Below are 21,960 nucleotides of genomic sequence, written 5' to 3'. Positions count from 1 at the left end.
CAATCATTCACATAATATAAGTGTGGAGATATAGCTTACTCAATATTTCAGAAAGAGGCAGAAAGCGGCTGATCAAAAGTATTTTTTTAATGCCAAATAGTCCAGGAAATCGATTTAAGATAGTTCGAATGACCGGACAAAACACGTGTATCCGTTTTTCCCCAAATTCTTCCCATACCTCAAGTATGAAGTTGTATTTTTCGGAAAGAGGCTGAATGCGGCTGATGATTCTTATGTAAAAAATTCCGGGGAATCGATTGGAGATAGTTTTCAACTAAAGTATTTAAACCGCTTCTAAGGAAAAATACGCAAATTTACAAAAGAATTCGTGGAAAGTGAAAAAAGCCGAACCGCCCAACTACTCTAGAGGGCCATTCGCCGATCAATACAAATAATGAATATTCATTCTCCGATAACTTGTTATTGCTCATCTTCTGGCCGATGAACAGTTTATAAATGAAAATGTAATTTTTTAGGAGGTTTGAGTGATTTGAAAATCTACATGTAATACAGGAAAAACTAATTAATCTATTCCTTTGTTTTGATGTGTTTCTTTGTTTTTTTCCTTTCTTAAGGATTTTTATGAACGTGTCCACTATTGTTAGCATCTGCCGATAGGCTTGAGGCAGGCATCAACATGCCCTCTCCATAGCTTCTACCCACTGCCACAGTCTGGCAGCTACTGATTGAGTTAGGTAGGGTGCAAACAGTGATAATAAATATCTCAAGCCTTGAGCGCAGTCCACTCTCCACTGGACCTAAAAATAGATAACGAGAGAGATTTGGCCCGATCGATGAGAGGGAGAGGTGACGATCTGCTGATAGGAGACATTGGGGGTCGATGAGTCAATTGGGAGGAATTGGAGGCTGCCGCGGTAATCACGATACTATTGTGAATTTGTGATGACATCATCACAGTTCCTCGATGGCGGAGTGGTTAACGCACCCAACTAGAGACTGGGAGATCGCAGGTTCGATTTCTGCTTGAGGGCATATCAAAAAGGTGAATTTTCACCGTTTCTTCATTCTCACCGTTCCGGTCATTCTTTCTATGTCTGTTTTCCAGTGAACACGTTCATCAAAAAATCCTTCATTAATCCATCTAACAGTGTTACGACACCTTATACCACTAAACTTATGTATTATTTGTATAATTGATTATGAAAATGTTCTCAATTTTATCTACCAGGAAAATTGATCAATTCACTTGAGCGGGATTACGCGAGGTTCTTTCTAGTTGTTAAGTTTTTTGATCTTTAGTGTGAGGTTTGTTCAGGAAAAGAGGGCAGAGCTTGCACCGGCGAGAGCTATTATTTGGGTTTTTTTCAATGCTTCGCATAAACTAATCATCCTGGTTCTTGTAAATGTTAGGTCGCTTACTTAAATCGGTGTGGTTTGTTCAGGAGGAAAGCCCAGTTGGTTCAGACGGGTATACAGTTCGAACGGATTGGGTTCTTTCAGGAGAATCATCGTCCATGACATTAGCGATGATATTTACCATGCGATAAAATTATAAACACTTTTGCATGAGAATTTTTTCGTTGGGATTCTTATGTCGAAAGATAGAGTTAGTCTAGGTTAGTTTTTGCATATCTAAATCGCTCTGTTTATCAAACATACTCTGTCGAAAGCATCAAACATGATGATAATGCATGATACATGCCCAGAGCACAATAAAGCTCGATCACCGAATATGGCATCCTGCCTCACTGTGGCCTAGGTACCTGTAGAGTCGAACTGTAGTTCGATTTGAGTTACCGTAAAATTGCGCAACATTGATCACATTTTCAAACGATTTTCGAATAAATTTAATGGTATCAATTAGTTGTAATTGTTTGTATTTTTAAAGTAGGTAATGTTACCCATAGATTCAAACTGTTGGGTGATTTATTTGGTCTATGTGCAAAAATATAATAATTTTATTTTGAATTTACAATCTTTGCTCTCGAGGTAACTTTGATCAGTCGAATTATTGGATCGAAAAGTGAAATAACGAGCGAAAAGTAAAATTGCATATCTTGGGCCAATTTCCTGTCCAATATTGTTACGTACCCAAAGAAAATAAAATTGCTTCTATAGACACAACGTGCTTTCATCGAAGTTTTCCAGGAATTGTTTTTGTTGTTTCCATGATTTGGTTAAAGGGAATTTTCTTATCGTACAGTTACTGAAACAAGCTCTATGAGATCAAAGTTTCCTCGTTGATCAAAGATACCCGCTTTATATTATTTAAACTTGAAGACTTGAGCTTAACACATCAAAAGAATCTGTAGTGTCACAAGTTCACGCATTCTAGAAATTACAACTAGATACCTACACGGCAATTCGCATCTTCATCATTGGAAAGCACTTGTTATCTTCCACATATTTCGTCTGAATTTCAACCAGATATATTTTTTAAAGGAATACATTAACATGCCACGTTCAACTACAGCTAATGCCAGTTACAGTTGCTTATCGGATTATTCAAACCAGCGCTACGAAATTTTAAAATCAGCTACCTATTTCTCCTTGCATTTACCGAAACCGGCATTCAAATTCAACGCCTCCCTCATTCATTCACTTTCGAACTGACTGAAATTTCAGTCGAATGCTTGAGTGCAGAAGAAATATAAATTCATTCACCAACCAAAGCATTCATTTGTTATTATGTGGACGGTTTGAAGGCAGATGTTAGCATCTCCTACAATTCATTTTGCTTCTGAAACAGAACATGTCCGACCTTGAATGCGTTGCGTCGGGAGAACGAATGACGAGGGAAACGAATCAAAAATTTCATTCAGCGCAGTGGGCATGAATTGAATTTTGTTTTCTTTCAAGTTCACACAGGGATATCAATTTTTTTAAGCTCTGATTCAAACCTTTTGGAAATCGCAGACTAAATGAGATTAATTATTTCGTGATCGGTAAATAGAAGACACTATATTTTCTAAGACTCGTTTACCGATCATTGTTTATTTTGAAAATTCTGGGTTAATATCTCAACAAACATATGATTACAGCCTAAAAGCCAACTGTCAAAATCCACTTTGAATGAAAATTCCGGACAAACCGTTACTAGCCGAACACAGTTCACAACAGTTTATGAAAGATACAACTTTTCTCTTTCATTTACTATTAACATCTGTGATTGGCGCGTAACAGTTTGCCCGGAATTTCCATTCAAAGTCGATTTTGACAGTTGGCGTTTAGGCCGTAATCGTATGTTTGTCGAGATATGGTTTTATTCGCAGAAAATTAGATCAAAACGTTCTCTGCATGCCTTGGTCATTCTGTTTGTATATTGATTACTTAGAAATATTAGCCATAAAAGGTTTATTTTCTTAAATTGCACGTTAGTTTTTTAAGCGACAAAAATAACAAAAGCGCAAAAATGGCGCGTGATGTGATGCAGCATACAAAAATGACTGTTTGGCGAAATAATGAGATGCACACTGAAAATTTATATTATATTGATATTGTAAGTACTGCTTCCATGTTTCGCTTTAATTTCAATATCTTAATTCCATTTAATATTCGAAATAAAACGATTTTTGCGTCAAGATGATCGGTGAATGGTACCCGATCGGTGGATGGGCTCTGCACAGTACATAAGAATTGCTACTTGTCAACAGCCGTCTTCAGCCTCTTTTCGAGAAGCACAGCCAGGTTTACCTTCCCACTTAAGATATGGAAAGAGTTGGGGTAAAACGGGTATACACGTTTCGTGCGGTCATTTTAACTATCTTCAATCGATTCCCCAGAATGTTTGACATAACAAATACTACTTTTGATTTACCGTATTCAGCCTCTATCTGAAATGTAGAACCAGGTTTAACTCTATACTTGAGTTATGGGACGAATTGGGGTAATACGGGTACAAAAGTTTCGGTCTGTCAGTCTAACTATATTCAACCGATAACCTGGATTTTTATACGTAAGAATTACCACTTTTGATCAGCCGCATATAGCCTTTTATCGAAATATAAAGTCACGATTAACTTCAATCTTTAGTTTTGCGGAGAATTGAGGTAAAATGTGTATACGCTTCGTGAGATTTTTCTAATTATCTTCAACCGACTCTCTGGACTTTTTTACATAAGAAATACTAATTTTTGTCAGCTGTATTCAACTTTTGAAGAAACTTATGAGAAGGTAGTAATTTCACGAATTAATTGATTGTCACAATTTTTTCTTAAGTTGCATGCGACTACATTTTTTAAGGTTTTTTATTTCTTATAAAAGAAATGTATAAGATTCGGTCAAACTATGCAATTTTTTTCCGTGGTCCGGAGGGTCGAGTCTCATATACCAATCGACTCAGCCCGACGAATTGGGACTATGTCTGTATGAATTAGACCTGTGCGCCGCCGCCGCCGGTAAATTTCAACTAACGCCGACGACGAAAGGTAGACCGGCGGCGCGCCGCCGACGCTTTTTTTCTCACGCCGTCAATTTGCGAACTCGAAAATCATTGACTCATAATTTTATCCACAAATCTATGAACATTGTCTATATTCATGATTTATCACATATTGATCTTTATTTGGTATTAGTGGTTGTGAATTAGATCACAAAATTAACACGACACTCGCAATATAATTCATGGATCCATTCTTGCTTCGTCAACTGGTTATGATTGCGAGCATATAAGTTTCAATTCACCATTCGTGGAAAGGTCTACAAATACAAAAAAACAATTCCACTTTCAAGATATAGTTGATTCCTAATATATTAGACACGATTCACCAGTCGAGCACGTGAAACTGTTCATGATATAGTTCATAAAGTAATAAATCTTTCACATAAGCTTAATAAACTTACGTAAACAATTACAAGGAACTCAGACTATTATTCATGGATTATTCGCTCTACTCTTTGGTTTTGAAATTTCTATGTGAGCTATTGTGTACAACTGCTAGCAACCAGTCTCTTAGGCGCGAACATTAGATACAAGGAAACTACTAGGACCTGTAACCCTGTCATTCTTTTAAGATTCAGTGTAAATTTCGAAAATAAATGAAACTGCGCTGTGCACCAAAAATACATTACCTAACCACAATTCATGTCCGTGAAATAATTAAGGTTGCGAACCATTTGGCGATTTTCTTTAACTTTTAGTTAAAATTTGACAGTTCGAAAGTTATTTTCTCTTGAATGGAAAAATTTAACCGAGAGAGCGAACCATTTCAAAAGTTGACATAAGGATAGTTATTTAGAATTGACAGCTGCGATGACCACAAGTTGGTAGAGGCACAGAGAACAGACATCCATGATCGAACAAAAATATTTAAAAAACGTGTGTAAATATTTGAATTAATATACGATAAACTCCGACTCTATCGGATGATGCATTTGAGCTGGAATTCATGCTGGAAGTCCGAACCGGTTCCGGACTAGTTTGACTGGGTAGAGGAATAACCGCTGTCAATTCTGTCGAACTCAGCCACAAAAAAAAACATGACGACGGTAGCGCACCTGGTTTGAATATCCCAACTACCTTCGAAACCGTTAGAGATTTTACACAAGTTGAATGCTGAAGATGGACGTCTGTTCTCAGTGATATGATGTTAGTAAATTAATTGATTCGATGTACCGAATCTGATTAGATGTATGCAATGGATTAGAATTTGTTGATCCCCGGAACTGTTGGAGAAATTGGCGGTGTGCAGGTGCAACGAAAACTAGAGATACGCTCAGACCATTTTCAATCAGACTTGTTTAGTGATCAGTTTCAACCCAACAGGGGCTAAAACATCAAGTCGTGGAATTATTATGAATGATAACTGTATATTTCGGTTTCGTCAGGGTGTAGATCTGTATGATTCCAGCACATCGAGCATACTTTGCATTCAAGATAGAAGCAAATCTTACGTTGAAAGAAAATGTAGTGCCATGGAATCGTATATGCCTTATCATCGTGGCGATTTTGTACTTACAAGAAGTAAAAAGAAAACGCCAGCCTGGAAAATGAAGTAATCCCAGTAAAGTTCAGCCGGAATTGAACTGGAAATCTGACTGGTTCCAGTTCGTACACGGGATCCAGTGGCACAACCGATTCTATCTAGAATCGGTTGTGTCACTGGAGCAGGAAAACGAACGGGAACCAGCCAGAATTCCGGTTCATTTCCGGCTGAGCTTAACTGGGATGTGTCTACCTTGAAAAGTGTCCTTAAAATCATTAAAAGTAACATTTCTGCGCAGTAATGCCATTAATAACGCCTCGTGTTAGGGTACCTGATATCTGTGGGATTCTAAAAGAGCGACGGTAAAGAAGACTAAATACACTGAAGTTTTTTTTATGTGGGGGATACGCATAAAAAATCCACGTGAAAAAACCGCATAGCTTTGAAAATCCGCATAAAAACACATAAGGTGTGAAATATTTTTCAATATTAAGAGCCATAGTACCAAAGAAAGAGCAAGGATTTGAAGTAAGAAAGTTTAGAGAAAAGCGTGGAGTAGGGTCATATGAGGATGCTTAGAGTTTCCCGGCTACTTAACTCTTTTTCTTCTGCAACGCAGGAGTTAGGATCTTTTGGCATTAAATGCGAATCACCTGAGTCTGCGGCATGTCCAAACTTAAAAAAAGTGACTTAATGACTTATGATGTCGGAACCGTGACTCCCCGGAATCGCAAGACTAACCGACCAGCATCGAGATAACGTTTTCGAGAGAAATTTCAACGTCGGGAAATTTCTCCATCGGAGTAGACTAGGCCCACCACTAGGCCGGGGACTAGTTCGAATAGATCGGGAAGTAGCTCCGGCAGATGCTCGTCGGGGCGCCTGTCAACTAGAAGTCACCCTCCACCCAGAATCGCAGGACCGACCTCGGCATCTGCCCGGGTAGTATCGGTTTCGGAAGATCTTCCACTGCCAGGGTAGGAAAGATCCACCGTCGGGGACTATTCCGAGTAGTCCGTAACGAATCGCCGAAACGAGCCGGCTTGAATCATCGGGGCGCTAATGAACCGGACGAACGAAGAATAACGAAGAATAACGTGTCCGTCAACGGTTGCAGGAGACATTTTTTCGTCAGGGAACTCTCCGCCGAGGTAGGCTAGCTCCACCGACGGGAACTACGCCGAGTAGCATCGAACGCGACAGACCCTGGTCGATGGGGCACCAGTGAACCGGAAGCCACCCTCCAACGGGAATCGCCAGATCGACCACGGCAACCAACTGGTCAACGTAGAGAGGAAGGCATGTAGAATATCATGCCGTACGGGACTGATATGGCGGTTACGAGACAAGCGAAATCAGCACGACCAGTTCTGTTTTAGGGTGGAATGGCAAACAAAGAGGCATTCCCAAGTAACAATTGAAGTTTTATAGTACGCTACAAGTGCAATCTAAGTTTTATCAGTGGCTATAAAACTATCATAAAACCACAATTGTTACTAGGGTTTGCAACTTGTTAGACTGTTTGTGCAAGTTAGCAAAGTTTCTGATTAGTTTCACAACTGTTATTGATGTTTTCATACTTAACACTATTGGCCAGCTCTATAGTTACATAGTTTCACAATCAGTTTAAAAACCCGTGGAAATTCTTTTCAAATATATCCAACAATAAAAAATATTGTGTAGCAGTTGTGCAACATTTAAAACTTTCAACAAGTTGCAATTGCTACTTGGCCGTAGTATGCGACATCGACAATTTTTCTATTTCGTTCTTCAAATTTTACAACTGTAAAAATAGTTCCATCTTTCATTTATTATCTTGCTTCGCAAGCAGGGTGGACACTATTAGAGCTTCAGTTAAAAAAAAATGATGTGGTTGCGAGACTTACATTTTGTGCAATGTGTTCAACAGATGTCGCTAGTAGATTGTGGGCGATGATGCCTGATACAAATTTGGGAATGGAATTATACTGCCAAGAATTTTTTTTAGTTACATAGGCGTCAATATTCGTCACGCCGACACACGCCGGCGCGCCGCCGCCGATAGGGTCCAACGGCGTGACGCCGCCAACGCCGCCGCCGCCGGTCAAATATGTCGCTTACGCCGCCGTCGATTAAAAATGCATCGGCGCACACCTCTAGTATGAATGTGCACTATTTTAAAAACAATCAAATTTGTTACGATATAGTGGATAAATAAATACTCACGATTACTTTTTACTTAACAAAGATACTGCTTTGATCTGCGGACCGTAAACAAGAGCCAGTTTACCTTGCTTTTGTTCATGATTGTTGTAATTACGTTATGATGTCGTGATGAGAAAATCACGAAATTGCGACAATTTTTTAGAGTGTACAAAGTAGCGCCGTGAATTCCTGAAACCAACTTTCTCACAAAACAGCTTGTTTGCAGATTATTTTTCCGCGACGCACGAACTAGCCGTAAATAGAGCAGAAAAACAGCAACATTCTCTGAAAAGTGTAATTAGCAAAAACGCTGAGCTTCAAGCATAATCATTATGTAAATCATTCACGATTTGCCGTTCGTGTTTCCACACAATTATCACGCCCCTAACCGGCCGTGTGCCCGGTTCCAGCTGTATGATCGATTGGTGGAAATATTCGCCCCAGCAGACGGCGATGGCAAGATAAGAGCCAAAAATGCTAATTTGTTTGTGATAAAAGCTGTTTACTCGCAGCTTTAGCTGGAATCATGGCTGTGCAGATAAAACTAATGCTCGCGCCGGTGTCTGGATGTGGGGGTAATATTGATATAATTTGAATATTTACAACCAGCGGATCAATATTGTAATTCTGTCATGCATACAACGAAATGGAAAGAGCCATCAGCAAGTTTTCCATGACTCTGGTTGTAATGTAGACTTTATATAATTAGTGAAACAAGTGTCAATATATTTTAAATTTGATACAGCACCTAAAATTGTCTGTAATTTTCGGTGCGCATATTTCTTGAACTATTTTTGTTTATTCTTTGTTTATTCGCAGGTATTCTACAAACATACCTTTTGCAGAAAATGGTTCCGATGGAAAATTCACGTTACCAACGACGAACTCGCAATACTGAGTCTCCCTCGAATGTATCAGATAACTATGCGTCTCCATCAATTTGAACAAAGGACTCAGACAAGCTCAGACCACCCTGGATAACAATTTACTGTCGGTTTTCTAATATCGAAAAGTTCAATCAGGATGATTGATGAACTACAGGGCGCATTTTGTGGCACATTATAATATAGATATCTAGGTCGCTACCGCAACCTTGTCAGATGACGTGTAAGCGTCATTTATTTTGATAGCGAATATATCACGCTCAGAGCCGATTTATTCACCCAAACCCAATTTTTAAACCACGTTAAAGGTACGCTGGTCCTGGTTTAAAAGTTAAGCGTGGATTTTGTTATTTCTTTGATTTTATCTAAACAAAACACCTTACCTGATGTGCGCGTTCCGCTTCCGCTCTGCGAGCTTCAGCATCCCGAAGTTGCATACTGAGCGAATCCAACATGGCGTCAGACACCCACAGTGCGTCGTTGGACATCGTCTGAAAAGTGGAAAAAGAGGAAAGCGAATGCAATTAGGATCGGCTGAAAATGCTTGGAAGGTGTCGCGACGCTACTTAGTGCAAATACGGTGAATGAAACATAAACCAAACAGTATGCCATATTGCTTTTCCGGAAAATATCAAGTTTCGGAAATGTTAATTGAATGAGGTAGCCAAATTAAAAAAAACTCTGATTGTTTAACTGCTTGAACTAGCTCAAGAACTGGATTGAAGCAAAAGCGAATTAATCAGCTCCAGTGGGATTTTCCAATGACAAAAATAGTACAATCACCTGAAAACAGTTAGAAATTATAACTTGTTTTTGGAATTGATCCAACGACAGCGAGCTTTAATTATAATATTGTTATGATGTGTATTCCAGTCACCCCACGTTTATGATTGACACACTTGAATTCTCATAGGCCGAAGTCCTTCCGCCTCCTGCCTTCTGTTTTGCTCTTCATCAAGAGAATATAGCCATAGAACACGCGTCCATCAAAATAACGATGTAGGTACACACACGGGGCTTTCGTGTGACGTTACGACCACATAAAAGTTGCTGCTAGCCATTCGAGCATAGACAGAAAGGTTACAAAGGGTGAACATTTCACTGTATCCCTGATTTCAGTCCCCGGCGGCGTCGCCTGCCGTACGACCAGATCTATTTACGGACTTCTATATGTATGTGCACAGGTCCCCGGTCTCTGTGTCATACTTGTACTGCCACTTTCTAGGTAAATGTTCAGGCATGGAAAGGAATATGTGTAATTCGGAGTATGCCAATATGGGGACGTGGAAGCCAACGGCATGAGGAAGCAGGCACTACATCCATGCACTTCAGTTAATAATGGTCTGTCGGGTTTCGTCTGAGTGGTTGTTGAATGGACATTTTTCGCTGGCTTTGGACGCGGCTACGGGTTAGGATTTACGTACCTACATTGTAACCATCAGTTCAGAGACATGCGAGACGCGGGCAATGTTTAGAAGGCCAGAAGGAACACGAAAAACAGCCTGAATTATTGAAACCGGCTAATCAAAGTTCGATTGATGGCATGCTTTGGAGGCTCGGTACCCGCTCAAAATCGTAGTTGTGTAGAAAATTGAAAACAGGGCTATTATTTGCATGCTAATGGCCATTTCATGTTGTTCTCGTGAAGATAATTTCCTTTTGAATCGACCTCAAGTTCCATAGCAGAAGGATTTGTTGTCTATCAATGATCTTTTGCTGCGCGGAATAACACCAAAGTTGAGGTCTATTCAAAAATTATGTTATGCTGAAATTACCTCAAATTTTTCACCCAAGTTACAATCCTTCCTGGTAGAGTAGAACGGGCGATATAGCCAAAAGAACACCATTTATGCTTAAGCGCTTTAACATCACATGGGGGCCGTCAAAAAGCCAGTTTTTATTACTACAAAATTGCCAAAGAGAGCTTGGACGCAGCTTTCAAATTACAATTTACACAATTGTAATCCAGGAATATTGGAACAAAGTTTTTGATTTTCAGCATCGTGTGGTATTTAAATAAGTAGCTATTAGATAGTGCAGATTAGAGATGGGCAAACCGATTCAGTTTGGTGAATCCATATCCGATTCGCTCATTAAAATGTCGACTCTTTTGATCGGTTCAGTGACTCGTGCGTTAAAAAATGATTGATTGAGTTAAAACGAGTAAAACTCCAGGGCTAGATTAGAGTAAACTAGTTTTCTTTCCTTCCATTAAATAGTTGGATCACATCCCGATCAGAATGAAGTAACAAGATTATAACAGAACACAATTTCTGTAACATATTGTGTTATAAATTTGGTCTCGTTAGTAGTTAAAATAACAGAAATTTATAACAAGTAACAATGCCAGATATAGTTTTGAAATATTTCTGTTATGTGTTTCTGATCGGGATGTGAGTGTGAGAAGCATTATTATTCTGCATTATTTGACAATCCCAAATTTAACTGCAATCGTTGGATGTGGTGAGACTTCCCATTTATACGCGATGTTGTCAAAAAAAATTCAAATGCTCCATCTAGCAGTAGTTGTGCCAATTTGGAAACCATGAGAGGACTTTGCTTCCCTTTCGGTTGATTGAAACACACATTTTACCATTATGTTGGATATAACAGCTGTTTTGTTGATGTTTCATTCCGAGTAGGCTGAAGTGACCAGACGTCCCGGATTAGAAAAGGCAGTCCCGCGGATTCAACGCACTTGTCCCGCATGACCAGACGTCCCTAGAAGTGTCTCGCATTTTGCATGATTCTAATTTTTATTCCAAAATACACAAAATGGTACGTTGTTTTGGTATAAAACCGTCATTGAAGGTTTTAAATCGGGGTATCTAATCTCCAAAAAACGTGGGGGTGGTGAAAATGGAGCACGTTTATCTTGATTCTCACGGAGCTGTTGTGGATAACTACACACCTAGAAAAAATCGTGTAAATTTACGTCTCCTGACCCTGACATATACGAGCATCAAAAATGACTTAGTTATATGTTTGATTTTAATTTTACATGACATTGAATTTCGTAAATCGTGTAATTTTACTCCACATATGGCGTTTGTTCTGAATGGCAGTAAGTGTAATTTTATGTCATTGAGCATGTAAAGTATATGTTTCATGTAAAATTAAACGGAACACGGTAATGTTTCGTCATTTCGTAAATTACGGTTTGTTAAATTGTGTCATGTTTGCAATTACGTCAATGATAAAATTCATATTTTTTTGGTGTGTAGTACAAGTCAACTCGTGAACATTTGCGAAAAACAGCTGTACAAATATTTAGGAAACATAACCTTTAATCGGTTTGAGATTATTTATGGAAACAAAAAAGAGATGGATGGTTTTCAGCAAAGACATATCCGAAATCAGTTTATATTGGTTCGATTGGCACGCTCCCCATTCGGAGGTTTGTAGCTTAAAGGGCGAACACGAAATTATTGCGACACATTCAACAGGGCATAACTTTTTTACCATTGGGTAAAAATCAACCAAATTTTGCACACTTTCTCATTGATGTGTATTGTTTACATGCTGTCAAACTCGAAGTCGAATTTTCGATTCAACGAAAATGGAGGTGAACCAACGCGAGTCGAGAGAACAAATTCTTTCCAAACACCGGCAGTTGGGAAAAATGTTGAACATTCACCATTCAACCGTCTCCAGAGTGTTGAAGCGGTTCCAGGAGCGGTTGGCGTTGGACCACGGCAAAGGAGCTGGAAGAAAACCGAGACCGGAGAACAAAAAGACGGAGGGAAAGGTGAAGCGGATGATTAAAGCAAATCCCAACGTCTCAAACCGTGATTTGGCTAAAAAGATCGGCATGTCGCAGAGCTACGTCCAGAATGCAAAGAAGAGAGCTGGACTACATACATACAAGGTACAGAACTTCCCAAACCGCGATGAGCGGCAACAATCGACGGCTAAAACTCGGGCACGGAAGCTCTACGAGAAGATGCTGACAAAATATGGCTGCTGTGTGATGGACGACGAAACGTATATAAAAGCCGATTTTAAGCAAGTTCCGGGGTTGGAGTTTTTCACCGGCAAGAGCAAGTTCTATGTGGACGACAAATTTAAGAAGAAGAAATATCCTCCAAATATCTCATTTGACAGGTCATGTGCTCTTGCGGACTGAGGAGTGAGCCTTTCGTGACAAAGGGACAGTAAATGGCGAGATCTACAAATCTGAGTGGCTCGAGAAGCGCCTTTTGCCGTTCTTGCAGCAGCACGACGAAGCTTGGCCAGATTTGGCATCATGCCACTATTCTAAAAGTGTCCTGGAGTGGTATGAGGCCAATTCTGTCCATTTTGTTCCAAAGGACATGAATCCGCCAAACTATCCGGAACTGCGTCCGGTGGAGCAGTACTGGGCAATGATGAAGCGGGAACTTTGGAAGAGCAAGAAGATAGTCAAAGACGAGAAGGACATGTTAAGAAAATGGAAAAAAAACTGAGAAACTGGTACCGGATGACACTGTAAAGACTTCGATGTAGGGCATCAAGCTAAAATGCGTTAAATTTTACAATAAAGGCTCCATCGACTAACTTTTCTTTTTTAAAATAAATGCATGTATAAAACTACCCTAAAATTTAGGTTTGATTTTAAACACTATAAGAAAATTGGCATGACATTTTCGGTGTCGCAATAATTTCGTGTTCGCCCTTTATCATGTCGCCTCATCATGAAAAGTAAAATGACAACACATTACAGTATACAGACTGTATACTTCACTCCCGGAGGAATAATGAACCCTTCTGCTGAAGACAATAGCTTTTCACAACACTTGGTTAGGGACAACATCGTGTCATATTTGAGTTTTAGTGCCCTGTACATCGCTTCGTCTATAAATGGAAAACCAAAAATCCGGACTCGTAATTGCATTACTACAGGGCAGTTACACATCAAATGATATGGCCAAGTGGTATCCGGCGGGTTGAAATCTCTCGAAGCATTTCACCAAAATATTGATCCACTAAATGTCTGTTCCCATGTCGTAAGAGGCGACTAACAACAGATGTGACTGCGGTCCACTAAGAGGTTGATAACAGTATATTATTTTTCTCGGGATAAAACCAGGCTAGAGATCGTATGGCAAAAGAAACATAGATCGGAACACTAGAAGTGGCAGGGTCAGTAAGAACAGGTAGGATATCTAGTGTTCTGCTGATAGAAGCTGATCTTAGGCAGAGTTTCAGCGAATCATTGGTAGATGCTGCCAGGGCCGTCGAGAGCCGCGCCGGGCCCCGGGGTTCGAAGTACTGACGGGCCGTACCATATATGACTTCTTATTTCAACATCGATTAGAGGAACTATACAAATGCAACCGTTTCAATTAAACTATTTTTTATGAAAATTGTTTATTTGATACGATTCAATGCGTTAGCTTACCAGAATCGTCAGTATTTTAAATAAGTAGTAGATGAAAAAAATAAAAATAATAATATATATATTTGTTTGTGGCTGGCCATTAGAATGACTTGCGTCCGATTTGCCATTGCAATTGGAAACCTTTTTTGCGACATTGCCATACAGTCCATATCGCCATCGTTCATACTCCCTTGACGCACGTTAATGCTACCATCGTTAATGCTGCTCAGAATCCGAGCTTAGAAAAATTGACATCCCTTCGTGAGCTTGAAAGAGAAATAAAATTCTATTTATTCCCGCCGCGATGAATCGAAGGTTTGTTTGTTTTCCTCGTCCGTCCGCTCTGAGATCATCAAGCAAAAGTGCACCAGATATAGATTATGCAGTTCAGTTATGCTGTAAAATGTAAAAGAACTTCTGCTTTCAAACTGTCCACATAATAACAAATGAATGCTTTGGTTTGTGAGTGAATTTATATTTCCTCTGCACTCAACCATTCGATTCTGCATAAAATTTCAGTCAGTTTGGAAGTGAATGAATGAGGGAAGCATTGAAACTGAATATTAAATTCAGCAAATTAATCAGAAATAGGCAACTGAATGTAAAATTTCGCACCACTGATGCTGCCTTGTTTCTTATTGTTGGTACATGTTGATGATTTTGAGGCACTGGATGCAGTTATTGCAGTTGTTGGTTTCTGAACATGGTAAAATCGGTTTTGGAATCAGTTGTTACATTTGCGCCAACATTCAGAGAGAAAACATTCCGAATGCGATGAATGGGATCCAACAGCGAAGTCTGCTGTTAGAAAGACTGAGACAGAGAGTTGTGAGAGAAAGAGTTTCAACTTTTGGTGAATACTAATAGGTAGAATAAGTATCTAGTTCAATTCCCACATTTTTCTGCATCAAATGTGTACACTGGAACCTCTATTTACGGACCAAGCCAAGGGTTCGTAAATTGAATTAGTTCGTTTTTTGGGATTTAGATCATAAAAAATTCGCTTCACATTCTTATCAAAATTCGTTGGTCGAGCAACATTATCGATAACCCTAACAATATGGGTATTTCCGGAACGGGCTTGACAAGTACATGATGAAAATGGATATTTGGCACCTTTTTGAAATCCAGGATGGAGACTTCCGATTGAACAATAATCTCGATAACCCTAACAATTTGGGAATTTTTGAAGCGGGCTTAATGAGTAGATGATAGAAATGGTACCTTGGAGCTATTTCAAACAATATCTGTATAAACCATGAGGGTATTTTTAAGCGGGTTTACCGAGTAGATGAGCGATGCCCTTTTGAAGGCCAATATAGCGTCTTCTGGTTCAGAGAAGTTTTTTATAATCATATCATCCGCATCACAAATCAATATACCTATATCTATTCTATGATTATCTTTTTCGAAAATGTCAATATTTTAGGTTATAGAGATGTCTTAACTGGAATTCGCCATCTTGGTTTTCAAAGTGGCTTCATTCATTGATTTTCGTCATCTACTCGTCAACCCCATTCCGAAAATATCCAACTTTTATTAGTAACATTAGCTAAGAATATGATAAATTGTAAACAACTTCATACTGTACACTTGGACAAACACTTGCGATAAATGAAACCAGAGTGGTTCTATTGCACTGTTGAATGAATCTAATTGGGTTACGTTCACGTACTTCAGAAAACCATTGGAACAATTGGAACGTAGTTATTATTATTGAGAGGGAAAAAGCCGCGGGAGTGGATTTTCAAAAGCTCCTTCTCCCGTAGGCACAAAACCTCTATCTTTTAGGTATCAACATTTAACAAACAAACCAAATGATACAATGACTAACACTAAACACTGCTTAAAATGAACACTTCGTAAACTCTATCTTACATAGGTAAAGTATTAACATTAACATAAAAAATTGGCTAAAACTATCAGGTTTGGGAAAGGGTGCGCGAAAACAATTTTTTTAAAGAAGTGCGAGACAAATTGAAGTCAAAGACATTGTAACATTGATTGAACACTCTACACATGCTACTGACGGGTTCATTTTTGCCATAATTAGTACGAGACACTGGAAGACGGACAAAAGAGTAGGAACGAAGGTTTCGGAGGCGAATATCAATGTTGAGAAGACGGAGTAAATCAGGGCAGTCAATGCGAGACAATAACAGATCAGAGACAAAAGACGCTTTGGTCACATTGCGGCGCAAAGACAGTGTTTCAAGACCAATGAGGTTGCAACGATCTTCGTATCTGGGCAGATTGTAGGGATCGCTCCATGGCAGGTGGCGCAGCGCAAAACGCACAAATTTACGCTCAATACTCTCGATGCGTTGAATGCTGTTCTTGTAGAAAGGAGCCCAAACAACGGCGGCGTATTCCAGTGTGGAACGAACGAGCGAGCAGTACAACGTTTTTAAGCACTGTACGTTAGTGAAATGCTTAGTAACCCTAGAAATAACTCCTAGATTACGCGAAGCCTTAGACGAGATAAAAGCAATGTGATCCTTAAATGTAAGCTTTGAATCCACAAGAACCACCAAATCTTTCACTGTAGTTTCTCTTTTTAATTTGTTTTGCAAGATAGTGTAGTCGAATGTTACGATGGAGCGTTTTCGTGCAAACGTAATCACAGAACACTTCGAGGCATTCAAAACCATCCTGTTAGTCATGCACCAATTAGCGAAAATGTCTAACTGAGATTGCAAAAACAAAGCATCAGAGTAACTTTTAACTATGTGGAATAACTTATAATCATCGGCATAAGACACCTTGAAGCACTTAATCAATGAATGCAGATCGTTTATGTATAGAAGGAAAATATAAGGACCGATATGGCTGCCTTGAGGTACGCCGGACGTTACGTCGAAGGATGAGGATAGATGATTCCCGATTTTAACAGACATTTTACGGCCTGACAAGTAAGATCGAAGCCATTGGTTGATTTTATTGAAGGCGGCCGACAGATCGGTGTATATTGCATCAGCCTGCAATCGATCCTGTAGCGAGCGAGCGATAAATGAGGTGTAGGCTAATAAATTAGTGCAAGTAGATCGCCTGGGAATGAAACCGTGTTGAGTTTCTGAGATGTATCTAGAACAACAATGTGTCAAAAACTCGAGAACGATAAGCTCCAATAATTTCGATAGTGCACATAAAGATGCGATTCCTCGGTAATTGGGAACTTCGCTTTTGGATCCTTTTTTATAAACCGGAAAAACGTAAGATGATTTCCAGATGGTAGGTAACACTCCGGAACTTAACGATATATTGAAAACGACGGACAGAGGTAGGCAAAGCAACGACGAGCATTTTTTAATGATAGATGATGGGATTCCGTCAGGTCTAGGAGTGTTAGAACACTTGAGTTTTGTGCAAGCTTTTTGTACAATATCGGAAGATATCGTGAAATGAGGTCCAATACTAGTCCTACGGGGAATGTTGTCGGCTGCTGCGGAGACTTGTTGATTATTAAGAGTATCATTGGTAAAAACACTGCTGAATTGTTGGCGAAATAACTCACAGATGTCCGGCAATGAAGTCGCTTCTAAACAACCCAGCGACATAGAAGTGGGTAAACCTGACTCACGCCTCTGTTCATTAACGTAATTCCAAAACTTTTTTGGATTGTTACGAAGGTGGCTCTGAATACGATGAAGGTAGGAATTGAAGAGAGACTTATTAAGTCTCTTGTAACAATGATTTAAAAAGATTCTGATTCTTTAGCATATCGGTTCGGTATTTCGAAAACTTTTTTAGAGCTGACCTTTTGGCCAATTTAAACTTTTTTAGTGTACGATTCGACCATGGAGGATATTCACAGCCATGATTGAGTTTTTTAGGAGTAAACTGGTCGATAGCATAAATCAGTACGTTCGAAACAATTTCAGCCGCTGCGTTTGCATCAGATTGTGACAAGATTTCATTCCAATTGATACGAGACAAGAAAAGGTGCATTCCTCGAAAATCTGTCTTGCGATAGGCATATGTCAGTTTCTCAGTGGTATCTTCGAATGTACAAGGTACACATTTTCGGAGAAAACAATGAAGAGCAGGGTGGTGTTGGCATAGTTTAACGAGAGGAGCTGGAGCACGACAAACGGCAAAGTGATCGGAGAGCTCCTGGCTTCCAAAGCAAAGATCCAAAATACAGTTGTTGTCATTAGTGACGTCACATAGTTGAACTAGCCCCGCGGTGCTGTAACCGTCGAGTAGCTGAGTGATACACGTGTTAGTTGATGAGTGTGATGAGTCTGGGTACAGAAATGATGTATTATTGCGAACCCAATTAATGCCGCTAAAGTTGAAGTAGTTGATTGTAATATATTTGCAGTGTCGACAGAAACAATAAACTTCATCAATTAAATTAAAATAAATTTAATTCAGTTAAAAATGCGGGCCCCCAAAACAGACCCGGGCCCCAGGGTAGTTGCCCCCCCTGACCCCCCCTCTCGTCGGGCCTGGATGCTGCATTGCAAAGGGAGACTATGTAAACTGGTAATTAGTTTGATTTATTTCACAGGCTGTAATAGTTTCAGTTGTTTCAAATTTGTTGATTTTTTTGTTCATTGAAATATTTTTTTCGAATATTCAGCTGATTTATTTATTTATTTATTTAGCTTGAATAATTTTATTATTTCAGATTTTTTTTTTCAAATATTGATTTAATCTATTCTCTCAATTAATTTATTTCATTTCATTTTTTTTACTTTTTCATGTTTATTAATTTTATTCATTTGATTTATTTGTTTTTTAGACCACTAATTTTATTCGTGTAATAAAATTAAATTAAAAATGCGTGGACCTTTTCGGAATCGCAAAACAAAATATGAAACAAAGATAATAACAAATTTTTCATGAAAATAAGAGAAACGTTTTTTTTGTTGTTTCCGGTGCCAGTGATCGCCTTGTTAGTTCCCGGTTTTGACTAGCTGATTCGGCTCATTTTCACTTCCGACAAATGTGACGCTGGTGACTGCTGACTTAATCTTCATTTTCACCCATTACTTGTCTGTTGGGCGAAACTGAGAATAATTTGGTGGATTCAGCTCTCCTAGCATGTACTGCTCTCCATTATCGTTAAACCATTGTCGCGCAATTTGAAAAAAATTAAATTCTGCTCCGAGCAACTTTTTGGGTATAATTTAGGCCCTAGAACAACTGTGCAAATTCTGAGCTTGATCGGTGAAACAATATTTTTGCGCCCACTGTTTAATGTTTACATGGGATTTCATATGGGGAAACTGACTTTCACAAAATAATTCCTCCAGGAGTCGCCCATTGCCTCCTAAATGTAAATCGATATATTGTTTTCATAGGAAGCCAAGTCTCGAAGAACGTAAATCGATCTAACGCTTGTGGAGAAAGGTATTAAGCAAAAGCCAATTGATGCTCTGACGATTGATGGAAATTTCAATTCTCATAGCATCACTGCTGCTGACGGTCGAATTATATACAAAATGTTTTAACTCTTTCTTATTGTGTACAAAAAACAAAATTTTAACACTCAAAACACTTGTGGTGGGACCAAACAGCTCAGGTTATTGATTTTGACCCAATAAGGATCCATTAATATACCACGTGGACAAAAAACCTTCGTTTTTGACCCCCTCCTCCCCCTCTGTGGACAAGCGTGGACAATTCCCGTACCCCACCCCCCTACGATGTCCACGTGGACTTTCTAAAAACATTTCGGGTAGTTTCATAAAAATGGGTATTTAGAAAATTTTTCAATGTGTTAGACTACTATGATACTGCAGTATTTAATGAAAGTCGTTCAAACTTCAACCACAGAATGTAATACACTCCTTTAGTCTTTTGTGATACTTCCATGGAAATATCTCATTTCTGAACGAAATCATAATATGATATCTTATATTTACGTTTTAAAGATTCATCATAAAATTGAAGTAACCTATGGATTCTTCAAATGGCTTATAATTTCATTCATGTGAAACAGGCAGAAATTTGTTCTCGGATTTTGCTTTGTGCGATTCCCTCTCATTTTATTCTCGATAATTGTTACCATCGATGTTTTCAGTTTTAGCAGATGCATGCTCACTCACACACTGTGCTGTTATAAGCACTTTGATTATCTCAAAATCTTGAAAAAAAATGAAGGTAAGCGCTCACACCAAGTAGGATTGCTTTTTTTTTCATTTTCTTATAAAAGTCCACGTGGACATTTCCTACACCCCACCCCCCATGGACAAGCATGGACTTTTTCGTGACCCTACCCTCCCCTAAATTGTCCACTTGTTATATGGATGACCCCTAAGAGCTATAAAAAAAAGTTGCATCTAAATCGATACCCACCAGCAGTGGTGCTAGAAAAAATGAATATTTTATCAATCGTCAGAGCATCAATCGGTTTTTGTCTTATAACTTTTTCCACAAGCTTCAGATCGTTTGATAGTCGGTTGGCAAAGCTGTATTATAGTGCAACATGAGGCCAATCGATGTCGCCATTCACCTCTGATACAGAACTCCTATCCCTTACCTCCCCGCGGTGCCAACCGGGGCACAGGCTACCTTTTTGCCGTTTTTGCTTAAACTCGGGACTGGGTCGGGTTCTATCCCCAACCGCTGTCAGTTCGTTCACTACAACAGGTTGACCGATTGAAGTTTGTCTCAGTTTCGTTTCGAGCGGGAGTGGCATTAGTGAAGATCGGCTACGATCTGTGGTCGTATGCTGACAGGAAAGGGGGACAAACGACGCGCGCGTAAAACTACTAGTGCATCCGTCTTGCAGAGTGAATCTTTCGGTTCGGTTTGTATGGAAGCCTCGATTAAAATTACAACGCAACGCAAGCATCACATCTTTGACTTGACTTTGCTTCTTTGTTAAATTTCTTATAAAAACCACATATCGGTTTATATTTAGGAGGCAAAGGAGGAGGAATTGTCTTGAGAAAATCAATTTCCCCATGCTAAATCCCATGTAAACTTTAAACCGTGGGCGCAAAAATATAGTTTCACCCATCGAGCTAAGAATTTGCACAGTTGTTCTAGAACCCGAAAGATATCCAAAAAGTTGCTCGGAGCAGGAATCTATTTTTTGTCCCACTTTGATGACCACCTAATTCTAATTGACCTAATTGATAAGAGCTAGTTTTCTAAGCAATTAGGGACCATTAATAGGTAACGTATCGCTTTAGGGGGGGGGGGGTTCCGAGAACTTGTTACATATTGTTACATATGGGGGAGGTGGAGTAAGCTAGAACGTTACGAAACATGTTTTACTGAAGAAAAAAATTCAAAGAATTTGTTGCGTAATAGGGGAGGGTGGATAGAGAAATTTGTGACAATTTGTTACATGGGGGAGGGGGGAGTTAATTTTGGGCAATTTTTGCGTTACGTAATTTATGAATGGTCCCTATATATATATATTGGCTTCCTCAAAATATACTGCATCAGTACTGATCATTACCTTGACATACGAAATATAGACTTTTTACGAGTATCTTAATTTATATCGCTGGGGTGTTCTTTTAAACATTATCGAAAAAGGTTATGATCCTTTTTATCACTTTACGATCCAATGCATCCTAAAGTAGCAAGGTGGCAGTGTTTCGAATTGAACTAATCAATCTCCGCACGGCATCTGTTTTGTTATAAATTTATCTGACGAAACGAACTTGCTAGGTAGTCAGAATCA

General features: G+C 39.1%; 1 protein-coding gene across 7 annotated transcripts in view; it reads right to left on the bottom strand.

Moving 5' to 3' along the window:
* Positions 1-21,960, bottom strand: part of LOC131683704 (RIMS-binding protein 2) — a 331,371-nt gene that overhangs the window by 222,248 nt on the left and 87,163 nt on the right. For all 7 annotated transcript variants that reach the window (XM_058965931.1, XM_058965934.1, XM_058965935.1 and 4 more), the window contains one exon: positions 9,337-9,444. In XM_058965931.1, coding sequence (XP_058821914.1) covers positions 9,337-9,441 — 105 coding nt within the window. In that variant the 5' untranslated portion in view covers positions 9,442-9,444. The remainder of the gene's footprint in view (positions 1-9,336; positions 9,445-21,960) is intronic.

Source organism: Topomyia yanbarensis, chromosome 2 (genome assembly GCF_030247195.1).
Source record: "Topomyia yanbarensis strain Yona2022 chromosome 2, ASM3024719v1, whole genome shotgun sequence".
NCBI lineage: Eukaryota > Metazoa > Arthropoda > Insecta > Diptera > Culicidae > Topomyia > Topomyia yanbarensis.
The sequence above is the reverse complement of the archived record's forward strand: the minus strand, read 5'-3'. Positions and strand labels throughout refer to the sequence as shown.